Source organism: Lagopus leucura, unplaced genomic scaffold (assembly GCF_019238085.1).
Source record: "Lagopus leucura isolate 7727_CA_CO unplaced genomic scaffold, USGS_WTPT01 Super-Scaffold_100159, whole genome shotgun sequence".
NCBI classification, from domain to species: domain Eukaryota; kingdom Metazoa; phylum Chordata; class Aves; order Galliformes; family Phasianidae; genus Lagopus; species Lagopus leucura.
In genome coordinates, this window is record NW_024962335.1 from 23,492,406 (window position 1) to 23,505,646 (window position 13,241).

Here is a 13,241-nt window from a genome sequence, read left to right on the forward strand (position 1 = left end):
AGGAAAACCAAGGAGAAAATGCAACTTCTTGTAAAATAAAAAATGAAAGAAACTTGGTGGTGGTAAGAAAAAAGGTGTAGGATTGAACTGAACAGAAGGAGCAAACTGAAGAGAACAGAAATTCTGCCTAATGCTTTGCTTCAGCTCTAAAGCAGTTAAATCCCTTAGGAATTCTATTTTTTTTATTTTTATTTTTTCACAGAAGGAAGAGAGCTCAAGTGTCCACTGCAGCTGTGCATTAAAAAGCACCACAAAAGAGCCCTTTCTATTTCATGCTTTTTATTCAGTTCAGCTAAAGATGCCTTTAGATAATACTTAGCGTAATACTCACAAGTGTCCTCTGCCTCTGAAGAAAAAGGGAAGCTCATATAAATGCAAGGAGTAGTTTTTGCAAACAATTATTTTACTGCTTTACTGACTAAATTTTATGTACTCTATGCACTCAAAGTGCATATTTTCCTCACTAAACCTAGTATTGGCTTTCCCTATTTAGGTCTTTCATAGTTATTTTACTGTCATCTTCCTCTCTCTTCTTTCCATGGGGACTCAAATTCTCCTTTGGGGCTGTGGGTAGATAGTCTGCTATGTTAGAAATGCCACTCCTGCCCAAATATATACTGTGAGCTCAACCAGATGGGTTTGGTTTCTGTACAGATGCTAATGGCAAAGTGTGTTTGTGTCTTCATGTGCCTTCCTGCAGATGACTGCATACGGGGCTTTCCTCCATAAGGGCTCCTTCTGCAGAAACTATTTCAACATCTTAGACCTGCTGGTGGTCAGCGTTTCTCTCATCTCTTTCGGAATCCAGTGAGTGAGCTATTTTCAACTGGTTGTTTTTTTAGGGCAGGGTTGGGAAATGGTACTTCAATCTCATCATTTCATCCGGGTAAGATTGTTTTCATGAGCCTCAAGACACTTGATTCAAGAGGCATAAAAACTCATTCTCAGGAGGGGTTCTAATGGCTGGGAAATGCTATACCAATGATCTGGATAGAGGATCTTCTTGAAAGATCAAATGAGAACAAGAAATTTGGTCCATCGGGAATTACAACACTCAGCTTTGTTCCAAGATGTATGAGTCACTTTGTCAGATCAGGGCAGTTAAGTGACATACTGTTCCATCTCATTATTTCTTTATAGAATGTAGGGTGATAGTGTTTTGCTACTTCCTAGTATGCTGTGAGTCTTGGTCAATGAAAGACCATCAAGTGATTTAAGAGCTGTGCAAGAATGTGTGGAGTACTGGTGGCAGTGGCAGATGAATCCACTTATGTGAATACACTTTTTATTGTGATCTGCTAATTTTCTTAATAATTTACAGATTCACTTGAATATGTGGAACTGTTTGTGTTGGATTGAAAGTTTCCTAAGTAATAGCATGGTTAATAAAAAAGCAGGTCCCTGTTGTTCTCATCACAGGTTAGCAGCTCATGTATGATATGTTTAAGAGCTCAATAAGTCAAGCAGAAAGATTTTTCAGGACCATTGGGCTTTCAGTAGAAGTCTTAATAACAGCTCAGAGGACATTTTGACATCCTGTTTTGATCCTACAGCTCTAACTAGACTATTCATGTGTTTGCAAAAAAAAACTGTTCTCAAAATTAGAAGAACCTGACATCCTCCAGCATGGAGAAGATCTTCAGTCAGGGTTTTAGACAAGGAAGATTAAGAGCTCTGTAGTTGTAGTAGGTAGTTGTGTTCTGCACTTAAAATTAAGCATACAGGTCATCCTGTTCAGTGAGTTTCCACATCCATAAAGTTACATACACATTTATTTGCTTTGCAGAATCAGAGGCCAAACACGTAGAAAGGATCACACCTTACCTGGGCAGTGTACTTTATTGCCCAAGTTGTCTAGGCTGTCCATTCTTCTATGAATATTTCAGCAGAATGCTTATTTAAGACTTACCTGAAAATGTCTTGCAGTGCTTACATCTTGGCACAGTTTCCATTAGATAGCTGCAGAGTATTTTGCAATTTGCTCTGCTTATTAAAGAATCCCTGTCCATATTCCATTCCTTTCATTAACATAGCATAGCTGGTGAAAGTCAGGAGAATGTATACTAAGGCTGCCCAGATCAGGAAGCAAGACCTATGAAGGTGATGCAAGAATGATTTTCTTACCCCTGAGGTGCCACAGCAAGTAGCAAATAATTGACCATAGTTGTCCAACCTGTCTAAGGCTATGTAGGATTTCAAACAAGAAAGTGGGTGAGATCTATCAGTCCTTGCAGCAAACTCACTATATTTTTGTCTCTCTCAAACTTCCCAATACTTTCTTACAGATCCAGTGCCATCAATGTGGTGAAGATTTTGCGTGTTCTGCGAGTGCTTAGACCACTGAGGGCCATCAACAGAGCCAAAGGACTAAAGGTTAGAAGAATCCCAATGTCTTCTGCAAATTATCTATTCAAGTTATTTCAGGCTACAAGGACTTTTGTGACATTTCAAATAGTGTTTAAGCATCACCACTAATGTTAAATTATGTCATTTTCTATAGGGTTGCAGATGGGCTCACAAGCCTTGCTCTATTAGTTAAATTTCTTCATGTGGGCTGGTGAGTGCCCAACTATGTAAGGTTGTGCTGCCAGACATTTCATAGAGTTGAGCTCTGGTATTTTCCTGACTCTTTCTGTCTGCTTTGAGGAGTACGGTGATAAAAGTTACACACTGGTTTTCTCTCCCTTTTCCTGAGACATTACTTAGTGGGCAGTGGCTAAATGAAATTCTTGTATTTGTTGTTACAGTCTTGGGCTTCATTTGTAACCATAGCAACTCAGAACAGTCCTACAAGTTACTTTTGTTCCTATCTTCCATTTGCAGCATGTAGTCCAGTGTGTGTTTGTTGCCATCCGAACCATCGGAAACATTGTGATTGTCACCACTTTGCTGCAGTTCATGTTTGCCTGCATTGGAGTTCAGTTGTTTAAGGTAAAACTATTTGACCCATTCATTCGTCCATTGCACTGAGCTGTTTTCTCGGGTGGGAAGAAAAATATCATGAAAAACCCTGAGGAGGGGGAGATGGAATCTTTCCATGTGAGATAGAATGTGGGGCACTGTCAGTATTACTTGGTCTCCTACTACCAGGAGTTACTAAAACTGGATCGATCAAATTCAGAACTGTTGCAACTCATCTGTAATTTAAGAAATCATCAGTAACCCTATTCTCCAAATTGCTTGTGGCATGACTTAGTGACAGAGGTGAAAGGGGCTTTTCTAAAGGACTGGTAATTGCAGGCTGTCTACATTACATTTTACAGAAGAGTGGGCATGCATCCAGTGGTAATCACTGGAGATTACTTATTCTGTTCTTTAGGTCTACTTTTATTTCTTTGCCCTTCACCACCCTTCTGACAATCAGTGTTCAGCAGCACTTAGTGCACATGTACCTCAGGATACACAAAGAGCACTGTGCAAGCCAATGAAAGTCTGTGCTCTGAGGTACCCAGACAAAGGCAACTCTTGGTTTAGTTCATTCACATCTGCCTGTAAAAGAGCATGTAAACATACCCATAGCAGTTAAGCAAGCCTCCCTGGTATATGATCAACCCTATCCCTTCCACTGTTAGGAAGGGAAGCTTCATTCCTCTTTCTTCTTCTTCAAGGGCAAACTCTACAGCTGCACTGACAGCTCCAAGCAGACTGAAGCAGAATGCAGGTGAGTCTGACCTTTCCCACTTAGCCACTTTCACTTGCCACCTGCTCTCAGGGTCAGGTACCAGAAGTGCAGTTCTGCCATGTTCTCTTTCTCCTTTCCACCCACAGAGGATACTACATCACATACAAGGATGGTGAGGTCAGTCAGCCAATGATCCAGCCCCGGAGCTGGGAGAACAGCAAGTTTGACTTCGACAATGTCTTGACTGCCATGATGGCCCTCTTCACTGTCTCAACCTTCGAGGGCTGGCCAGAGTGAGTGCTTCTTGGTCCAATGCTTCACTACTAATGTCCTCATTCATTTCAAAAGAGAAAATTCAAATGTAGAGAACTATCTTTCCCATTCTAAGTATTTAAAAATTTTAGAGTATTAAATGTAGCAATAGTAGCAGCAGTCATTGTAGTATTATGAGCTTTGTAAATTCCTCAGGACCTGCATGAACTGCAGTTCTTGTGCTTGTTAACAGCTTACAGCGCTGTCTGTAGCTCTTAAGAAATTATTGCCAACAGCAGCAATAGTAGCAATAATTGTTACAAATACTGTGTATACAGAGGGATAAAAATGCCTGTCAGGCACTTGTCAATACTGGTAAATGTTAAAAGTTTCCTATGGAGCCAGTGGGCCATTATGAAATCCACCAATGCTGGCAATACAGATAGACACAAGATAACTCACCAGGCTGTCCTGTCTATGTCACATAGACCAAGGATACCCTTGGTTTCACTCAGTCAGACTGACATAGGTTTGCTAGGGTATCCTGGGTTTGTCCCTGAACTGTGTCACCAGGTGATGCCAACAGCAGCACTAACAAATGTTAAAGTGTTGAGATCCTTTTTTCTCACAAAACTCAGTTCCCAACAACATGGACTCTTCTGTTAACTGAAGGGCATGCTTGTTGTTGTTTAAGTTTTTATTGTTCAACTAGAAATACAGTTTACCCTTGACCCTGACCAGATTCAAGTGTATTAAGTTAATAAAAGTTGTGTCCTCTTTTTTGCAAGAGTTTATACTCAAATCAGTGCAAATCAGTGCATCTATGAATGAAGTAATTTTGATACAAGTAGAAAAAAATGCACAGATGAGTTTTATAATATCACCTATAAGGCCTCATGACAGCTGCAGATTTTCTCTGCATTGGGCTCCTGTTTGCTTCCAGGTTGCTGTATAGGTCCATTGATTCCCACATGGAGGATGTGGGACCCATCTATAATCACAGGGTTGAGATCTCCATCTTCTTTATTATCTACATCATCATCATTGCTTTCTTCATGATGAACATCTTCGTTGGTTTCGTCATCGTCACATTTCAGGAACAAGGAGAACAAGAATACAAGAACTGTGAGCTGGACAAGAACCAGGTAATTCATGACCACTTACTGCCTCTAAAGATAGAAATGCATGGACAATAAGAATTTAAGAGAGAAATATATACAGAGAGTAACATGTGAAAATGCAAACAAGATGAATCTGCAAGATTTGCACAAATGAAAATATTTACTTTAAAATATGTGCTGTGCCATTTGGCTCAGTGAGATTAGATGAGTGTTCTCTGTCCAAAGAAAATACATATGGATGTCTAAAACAGGTAGAACATACACTTTCTCTGTACGACCTAAAAGAAATTCTTGTTCTAAGCAGTAATTTAAGAAAATAGATTGAAACACGTTGTGCTTTTATAATATCTGGAAGTAGCTAATCAACCTTGTATTCTGTTTTTGATTTTTAAACATATCATATCTCTTTCACAGCGCCAGTGCGTAGAGTATGCCCTGAAGGCCCGGCCCCTGCGGAGATACATCCCAAAAAATCAGTACCAGTACAAAGTTTGGTATGTGGTCAACTCCACCTATTTTGAATACCTGATGTTCGTTTTGATCCTGCTGAACACCATCTGTCTGGCCATGCAAGTAAGTAAGCAAATAGAAATCCTCATAGGTGATGAATTGTTAGGCTTTGTTGGGGAAAATGTAGAAATTACAGAGATTGAGACCTACTTTTGCTTTCACATCATGAGTTGAGGGAGAGTGGGAGAGGAACATTATTAAAGGAATTGTACAATGCAAGTGATTTCTCAGTTCTGACTTGTATTCTATGAAGTGCAAGAATAAACCTTGAACTGTCAAAATCACCTGAGATATGAATTTTCAGTTTTGGCCTTTCCTATGTTAAAAAATAGGGTGCAAATAGGTTGGTAAACAAAGCAATTAGGGCTGTGTATGTCAGGTATTCTTTTGATGTTGTAGAGCTCAGTGCTGCTAATTATTAGGTTGAATCTGTACATGGAAGGAGGAAGGCCAACAAAGCTAATTTCCCAGTGGGAGTCTATTATAGACCACCCAATCAGGATAAAGTATTTGACAAGCAACTGACACAAGTCATGCAAGCAGTAGCCCTTATTATCATTGCGGACTTCCACTTATCAGACATTTGCTGGAAATACAATACAGCAGAAAAGAAACAGTCTAAGAGATTACTGGTGTGTGTGGAAGATAACTTCCTGACACAGCTGGTAAGAAAGCCTACCAGGGAAGGCATCTCTCTAGATCTGCTGTTTACAAAGAAGGATTGATATATGTAGTTGTCGGAAGCTATTTTGTGTGTAGTAACCACGAAGTGATAGAGTTCTCTGTTCTTGGTTAAGTCAGGAAAGGAGTTAGCAAAACTGCTGTGTTGAACTTCTGGAGGGAAGACTGTTCAGGACATTGGTTGGGAGAGTCCCTTGTGTGACAGTCCTGAAGGGCAAAGGGCTCCAGGAAGGACGTATTTCTTCTCAGAAAGAGAATTGTAACAGGCTGCCAACGGTGCCAAGAAGGCAGCGGGGGGGGGGGGGGACGACGACGGACTCACCGTCCCTGGAAATGTTCAGGAACTGTGTGGATGTGGAACTGAGGGGTGTGGTTCATGGGCATGGTGGGGATGGGTTGATGGTTGTAATAGTTGATCTTAATGGTCTTTTCCAACCTTAATGATTCTATGGTTCTATGAAAGTGGGAGTAGAGCATAGGAGATCCCTGGTATCTACTTTGTTCTGTGTTAAGAATCATAGAAATTTCTTTAGAAAGAACCGCAAGAGGCTGTATTCTTTTCTCCATCACAGCAAATTGGGATCAATTCTACCTAAAATATTGTTGATAGATGAGTGCTAGCTCACTTCACTAGTGGTGCTACTATCACTACATTGAGAATTTTCCTTAATGCTTGAGGTTTTTCAAAAACTAGTGTTAGTTGTCATCATAGAATCACAGAATCATAGAATGGCCTAGGTTGAAAAGGACCAGAATGATCATCTAGTTTCAACCCCCTGCTATGTGCAGAGTTGCCAACCACTAGACCAGGTTGCCCGTCCTCCAAAGAGATATCCAAAGCTAGATCTCCAAGAAGGGCAAATAAAAGTAATAGTGAAATATGTGTAGGTGTAAGAGCAAGGAAGAGGAAGAAGACATAACAAAGTGGTCAGTTAACAAAAAAATTTCCGTATTAATTTTAGTCAGAGAATGAGGCTTAAGAGAGACACTGTCTGTTCTGTACATTTCTTGAAGTCTGCCCTTTTCTGGCTCATTCCTTCAACTCTTTGCTTAAGATCTCTCTTGCCTCCCTTTTCATTTTGAGTTGGTTCCTCTCTGCTCTCATCTGTAGGATCTACTGCTTTGCTGTGTCATGAAGCAACAGAGGACTATTATGTTCATTCTCAAGTTCTGGAGCATGCTCAGTTGCTGAAACATTGGTGGACAGAAAGGGCAGATGGAGCTAGAAGCTGTGAGATGTTTGTGAGCCTGCAGACAGGACAGCATCTCTGGAGATTCTAGGAAGCCTATACTCATCCTAATGAAAATGTAGTTTTTCAAAAGCTTATGGTCATATTTTGTCAAACTTCGTAAGGAACAGCTGACACAAAAGCCACATTCCAGTAAAATTCCAAGTTTTTAAGTCCTAAAGATACTAGAATCTCACGAGGGAAATGTCACAATAAATTCTGAAAACGCCTCAACAATGTACTTTTTCCCTGGCCTGTCCTTCATTGGCAGCTGAATTATTTTAACAGAAATTCCTTTCAAAAAAAGTCACCCTCAGCTATTGCAGAATATGAGAATTCAGCCCAAGTTGTTAAAATTATCAAAATTAAGCAACAACAGAGGAACATGCACTGAAAGACAACCTTTGAGCAAGGCAATCAGTCCCAAGAGTAAAGATCTGGAAATAGGGATATGGAAAGTGAGGTGGCAAAATCTGCAGGAGACAGTATATGAATTAATCAATAGATGACAGAGAGTAACTTCATAAGATCTTAATAAAGTTAAGTGAATAGCCAGCATGATTGCAAATTTAATTCAAAATTGACAAATGCAAGATAATGTATTTTGGAAAGATATGATTTGAGCTGCTCATGTATTTGTAGAGTCCTGAATTAAGTGCAATTACTTGGGGAATGGCTTGGTATCATTATGAACAGTGCAGTGAAACGTCCATTCACAACACAACAGCAATCAAACAAAAAAAGTGACCCAAGTCTTAGAGAAAGGTGAGATAAACACAACTGCAAACTGCTTGCACCATGTGTGCAGATTTATAATGAGCCCTCAATTGGAATGATAAGTGTGACATTTTTGAAAAGAGATGAGATTCGGAGTCAGATGGCAAAAATGGCTAGAGGTATGGAAATGCTTATGTTTGAAGGGAGATGGGAATTATACATCTTTCTTAAATGGAGCATACCGGGATTTCCTTTCAAGAACTCTGATATGGAGGAAGATTAGCAGTAGCCATGCATGTACATGACTAGCTGGTATGTCCATTCCTCACTGCTGCCGGGATGATGTTTTTCAGCACTACGGTCAGAGCTGCATGTTCAAGGAAGCCATGAACATCCTCAACATGCTTTTCACTGGGCTCTTCACTGTCGAGATGGTCCTGAAGTTAATTGCCTTCAAACCCAAGGTAGGTGCTATAGGTGTAGAGTTTCCTGGCCTCTGTGTGTGTGTGCATGTGTGCGGGGCAGCTGTGAGGAGAAGGAGGAGGTGAAACTCTCCGATCTATTACCCCACCAAGAACTGAGCAGGACAGTTGCTCTCTGGATTGGAGTCTCATATGTATTTAATAACTTTTTCACTGGAGAGTAGACATGCCAAATATTAAAACATAATAATAAGAAAATAAGAAAAAACAGCAACTTCTGCTAATAGAGAAGATTCCTAGTTCTGTTTTCATTATGGTATACTGGTGATACTATGTCAAGGCTATAATATATTCCATGCTGAACGTCATTCTGATGCTTGCTGTGACTTTGCTAAAATGGAATAGAAATAGCATCCCATGATAGTCTCCTGGCCCAAGTAAAGTTAATCAAGTATGACTCATTTTGAGTTATGAACCTTAGGAAAAAGATGTTTCTTCTGGGAAGACTGTGGTTCAGTGCTAGTTTGGCTTAATTTAGTTTGGAATTTAAGACTTCATTGATAGTATTCAGTACCTCAGCAGATGCTGTCTGAAGGGGTTGTCCAATCCATTGGGCCATGACATTCTGCTAGTATAGTTGTATCATAGAGTAAGATACAAACTCTTCCAAGTCAGTTGTCACAGCTCAAAGGACAAAGTTTCTGACCTCACATATGTAGATTGCTCTGAAAGTAATGACTCCTATATATTTTCATGGAAACTATAACAGATACAAAGAGGACAATAATGCCAGTTAATAGAGAAAATTCTCAGCTACTAAAGACTGTTTTGCAAAAAAAAGTCGCCATTATTAGCTATGCATTTTCACCAGTAATGGACAAGAGCCTGAATGCCGAACTCATAAAAATCTGCACCAGCAGAGGTGACCTTCTGACACTGTTGCCACTGCTGAAATGCACCGCCCACCACCTCACCGTGCCAACATCCACTGTTTGGTCTCCATAAACATTCAGCAAGTGTTGATGAATGTCAATGGGTGGTTTTTTTTCTGGGTGAAGGCATTTAATTACACAGCTTTTCTTCAAGCACACTTCCATATCAGGCACCATTTTGTCAGGCTGCCCCTCAGCTACCATCTGTCACACAGCAACAAAATGTAATGGAATATTTGTGAGAAGGCCTGACCTCCACTGCCATACTGCCAACATCCACCTCTAAAGTCATGGGCCAACATAATAAAATAGGAGGCATTCCTTTCAGATCAACCTCCATAATTTAAAATTAGTTGAGTCTTTTTTTAGGGTTTAAATTCAGTGGCATGTCATAAGGAGAGTAATGAAGATACCTAAACACAGACAGGCAACTCATGCCTTTTTTTTTTATATTTTCAACAATACATTAATACATGGAATTGCATCTTGCAGAACGCTTTAATACACAGGGGTTGGCAAATGCTGTCTGAGGCACCAGTTATGACTAAGATGTCCATCATGTTAAACATGCAGGGATTCACTGAAGTTACACCCTTCTCCCAGGTCTTAACATCTTCATCCTCAGCTCAGAAACATTGTTCTCCCATTCTACTGAATTCAGTATAACTTTCTCTTGTTATTTCTGTGTTGACATTAAATCCACCTGGCCTCTCTCCTTCCAGGAATGCTTTTTCCAGGATTTTTTTACAAGAGTCACAATGTTTGTTTGCTTCCTGAACCCAATATCATTCTCCTTTCTTAGACGTACTTCTGTTGAAGGTTAGGATCATCTCATGCTGTCTTGGTGAAGGGCTGTTATTTCATGAGATCTCAAACACTACATTGGGAAATTTAGAAGTGTCATCATCTGTATCAGAAGGGATTTCAATTCTAAGGAGGGATCTACCTTTCACTTTTGAGATTTTGCCACCAAATCTTTCAGCGCTTTGTAAAATTTTTATCTGCATGTAATATACCTAGAAGTGTACCTCACAGACTTTGTAACACTCTTTTGATTTCATGGTTCTACTTTATGGGAGATTCTTAACTTTGAGAAAGTTGAGGTTCTCTGGCAGAATTTGTTTTGAGCATTTGGGAAGAAGTCCAGTCAGTTCAACTCTTGAGCTCCGTATGTACGCAGAAAAGGTTTTATCTGACATGGTTGCCCCTAACGGTAAGGAGCTGGATTTGTTGATGTTGCAAGTCCTTTCTACTTCCTGTGTCTTACTTTCTTGTGTTGAATCTCCTTTTCAAGTTTTGCTGCACAACAAAGAATAAAGCAAAGTCAGCTGAGGGCAAACCCATCCTCCAGACAGAAAAACACTGTAAGAGATTCCCCAAAGAGATTGTGGAATCTCCATCATTTGAAGTTTTAAGATTAAGTAAAATGAACCTTTTCTTAGAAGCAGTTTAGGAATGTACAGTCTACCATGGGACAAGGCAGTAGACTAGTTTTACAGGATTTCTCTCAGCCCAGTTTTCCATGATTCTGTAATTTCCCAGCTACTACAGTATAGTAGAAGTGAGAATATAAAAGAAGTCCTCCTTGTGACCAGAATAGTAGAATATTAATAAAGACTTCATGACTAAACATCAGGCACCAAGTTCAGACTGGGCCCTGCCCATCCTGAAGGAATAGCCATAGAAAGTAATAAATCTGTTTAAAATCCCAGCTTGGACTGTATGCCAAAAGTAGTTCAAATCTATCTAATTAAACTGTCTTAAACTGATAGTGTAATTAAACACTTTCAGGAAAATAAACAATATTATTTAAAATGGGACCACAGAACTTACAGGGAATAAGAACAGGAATCAACTCATAAAAATCACTAGCACAGCACAGTGACTTGCCTCCAGCATTGTACTCTCACCAGATTATGTTGAGTTCAGTCACTCAAATTTGGAAATATCAAAATGCTCTGTGTAACTTGTCAGTGTTAGTCCAGTACAGAGATTTAACCTTCATTCTGTGCTCCATGTTGACTGAACCTGCAACTCAAAAAAGGAAACTACCTCTCCTAGAAGACCATTTGGATTGGTGTGGACCAGCACTGGGTAGCATAGTCTGTTCATCTTTAGGCTGCACATTTGGAATTGAACTTGAACTTGCCAAGAATACGTTCTCGTGTAGGAGTCTTTCACCATTGAGAAAACTGTTAGTTCCAGCCTCTGTTTGGCCCAATCTTGTGTTCTCCTTTAATGAAAGATATAAAAGCAACCAACCTACATTTGCAGGTGGAGGTTATTCCCAGTAACAGCAGCTGAAAAAGTCCAAAAGAATTTCACTGTGTCACCTAGGGGAACAGCACAGCCACCATCTCTTACTCACTACCAACAGTTTTACAAAGACATGAGATGCAAAGTGATATTAGTGTTTCCCAGATAGGAAACAGCAATTTTAGAATGCAGAAATGCAGAATTGAATGCCATTTTCATAGCAATTAAACGCAAAACAACCTTTGTTTAAGATGCTTCGTCTCATTTTGATTTTGTTCTCCAACATCATTCTTTTCTATCTGGTATGTTCTCTAAAATAGAGGAACTGTGAGCTTGTCATTAGTAAAGTTGACAGCAAGAAAGCAAGAAACTTAGGCAGCTGAAGGTGTTGTGTCCTCACCTCGGTGGCAACCCCCAGGAGAAAGTGGCAGAACAGAACTGAGCACACAGTTGAAGGGGGTGAAATTCACTATTTCACTCTAGTTTCTCCAATTTTGCAGTGCTTAATCTAGCAGCTGATGCTGCAGGTAACCTTCAACTGCAGTAAGCAGTGCAACAGCTGATTTGTAACTTCGAAGCAGCTACCACAGGGCTCTCATCTTGGAATGAATGGTCTGCAGCAGCAATACAGCATCACAGCTTTCTCCATCTGTGCAAACTAGAACAAGGTGCTATTTATTTGTAGCTTCTCTGGAGAGAATTGTTAACAGAACTAGGGGAGGTCTCTGGGATGCTCAGAGCTGCTACCACCCAGCTCCTTACAGAAGTCACCATGGGGACATGGCCATGCAGAGCAGCTTTGGAGGGAAGGCTGAAATTCCTAAGATGCAGAATTCCTGCTGCAGACAGTGATGTGGCACAGTATTATTTGAAGTAAAAATTTTTGCCACTCTAATGCTACCTATATATTACCAGTGCAATAATGGAGGAGTTGGCAGTCTCAGACTGAACAGATTTTTTTTTACCATATCCAGTTTTTTAATTCTTCACTCTTATTCTGTGAGATTTGTCCCGCTTATTTTCTCTCTTGGTAATAAAAGTGAAAAAATGCAAATGCTACACTAAGTAGGATCACAGATCTGCCTGACTGCAAAGAATCAATCGGGATAATCCATCCCTACAACTAGTACTTGTGTTAGATCAGAGATTTACCCCAACTAAACATACTGTTACTTTTGAGATTGGTTGATCTGGTCAGTAAGCTCCCTGGTATGATTCTTTTTTGTTGATCATCTCAAGGGATCAGTGTTTTGGTCATAGTCTCTGGGGAGGCTGTAGAGAAGAGGACTGTGTTAGCTGTCCATCTATGTACCATCTGTGTACCATTTATGGGTACAGGTAGTGTCTCCTGGGCAGGGACAAGACCTCTGAGAGCCCATGTGTTTCTGTATGGTGCACTGTCTGGAGGAGAGGTTCCATTCTCTCAGGGTTTATTTTTCCTGCAGGATAAATATAAGCACTGTATAAGACAGCTCATCTGTGCTTGATGCAGTCTTGGC

At 40.1% G+C, this 13,241-nt stretch overlaps 1 protein-coding gene across 19 annotated transcripts in view; it reads left to right on the plus strand.

Annotated features, from left to right (window-relative positions):
- CACNA1C (calcium voltage-gated channel subunit alpha1 C) overlaps window positions 1–13,241 on the plus strand; it is a 476,152-nt gene that overhangs the window by 394,127 nt on the left and 68,784 nt on the right. For all 19 annotated transcript variants that reach the window (XM_042889407.1, XM_042889395.1, XM_042889394.1 and 16 more), the window contains 8 exons: window positions 701–807; window positions 2,286–2,373; window positions 2,824–2,931; window positions 3,609–3,661; window positions 3,769–3,915; window positions 4,818–5,019; window positions 5,410–5,568; window positions 8,486–8,596. In XM_042889407.1, coding sequence (XP_042745341.1) covers window positions 701–807; window positions 2,286–2,373; window positions 2,824–2,931; window positions 3,609–3,661; window positions 3,769–3,915; window positions 4,818–5,019; window positions 5,410–5,568; window positions 8,486–8,596 — 975 coding nt within the window. The remainder of the gene's footprint in view (window positions 1–700; window positions 808–2,285; window positions 2,374–2,823; window positions 2,932–3,608; window positions 3,662–3,768; window positions 3,916–4,817; window positions 5,020–5,409; window positions 5,569–8,485; window positions 8,597–13,241) is intronic.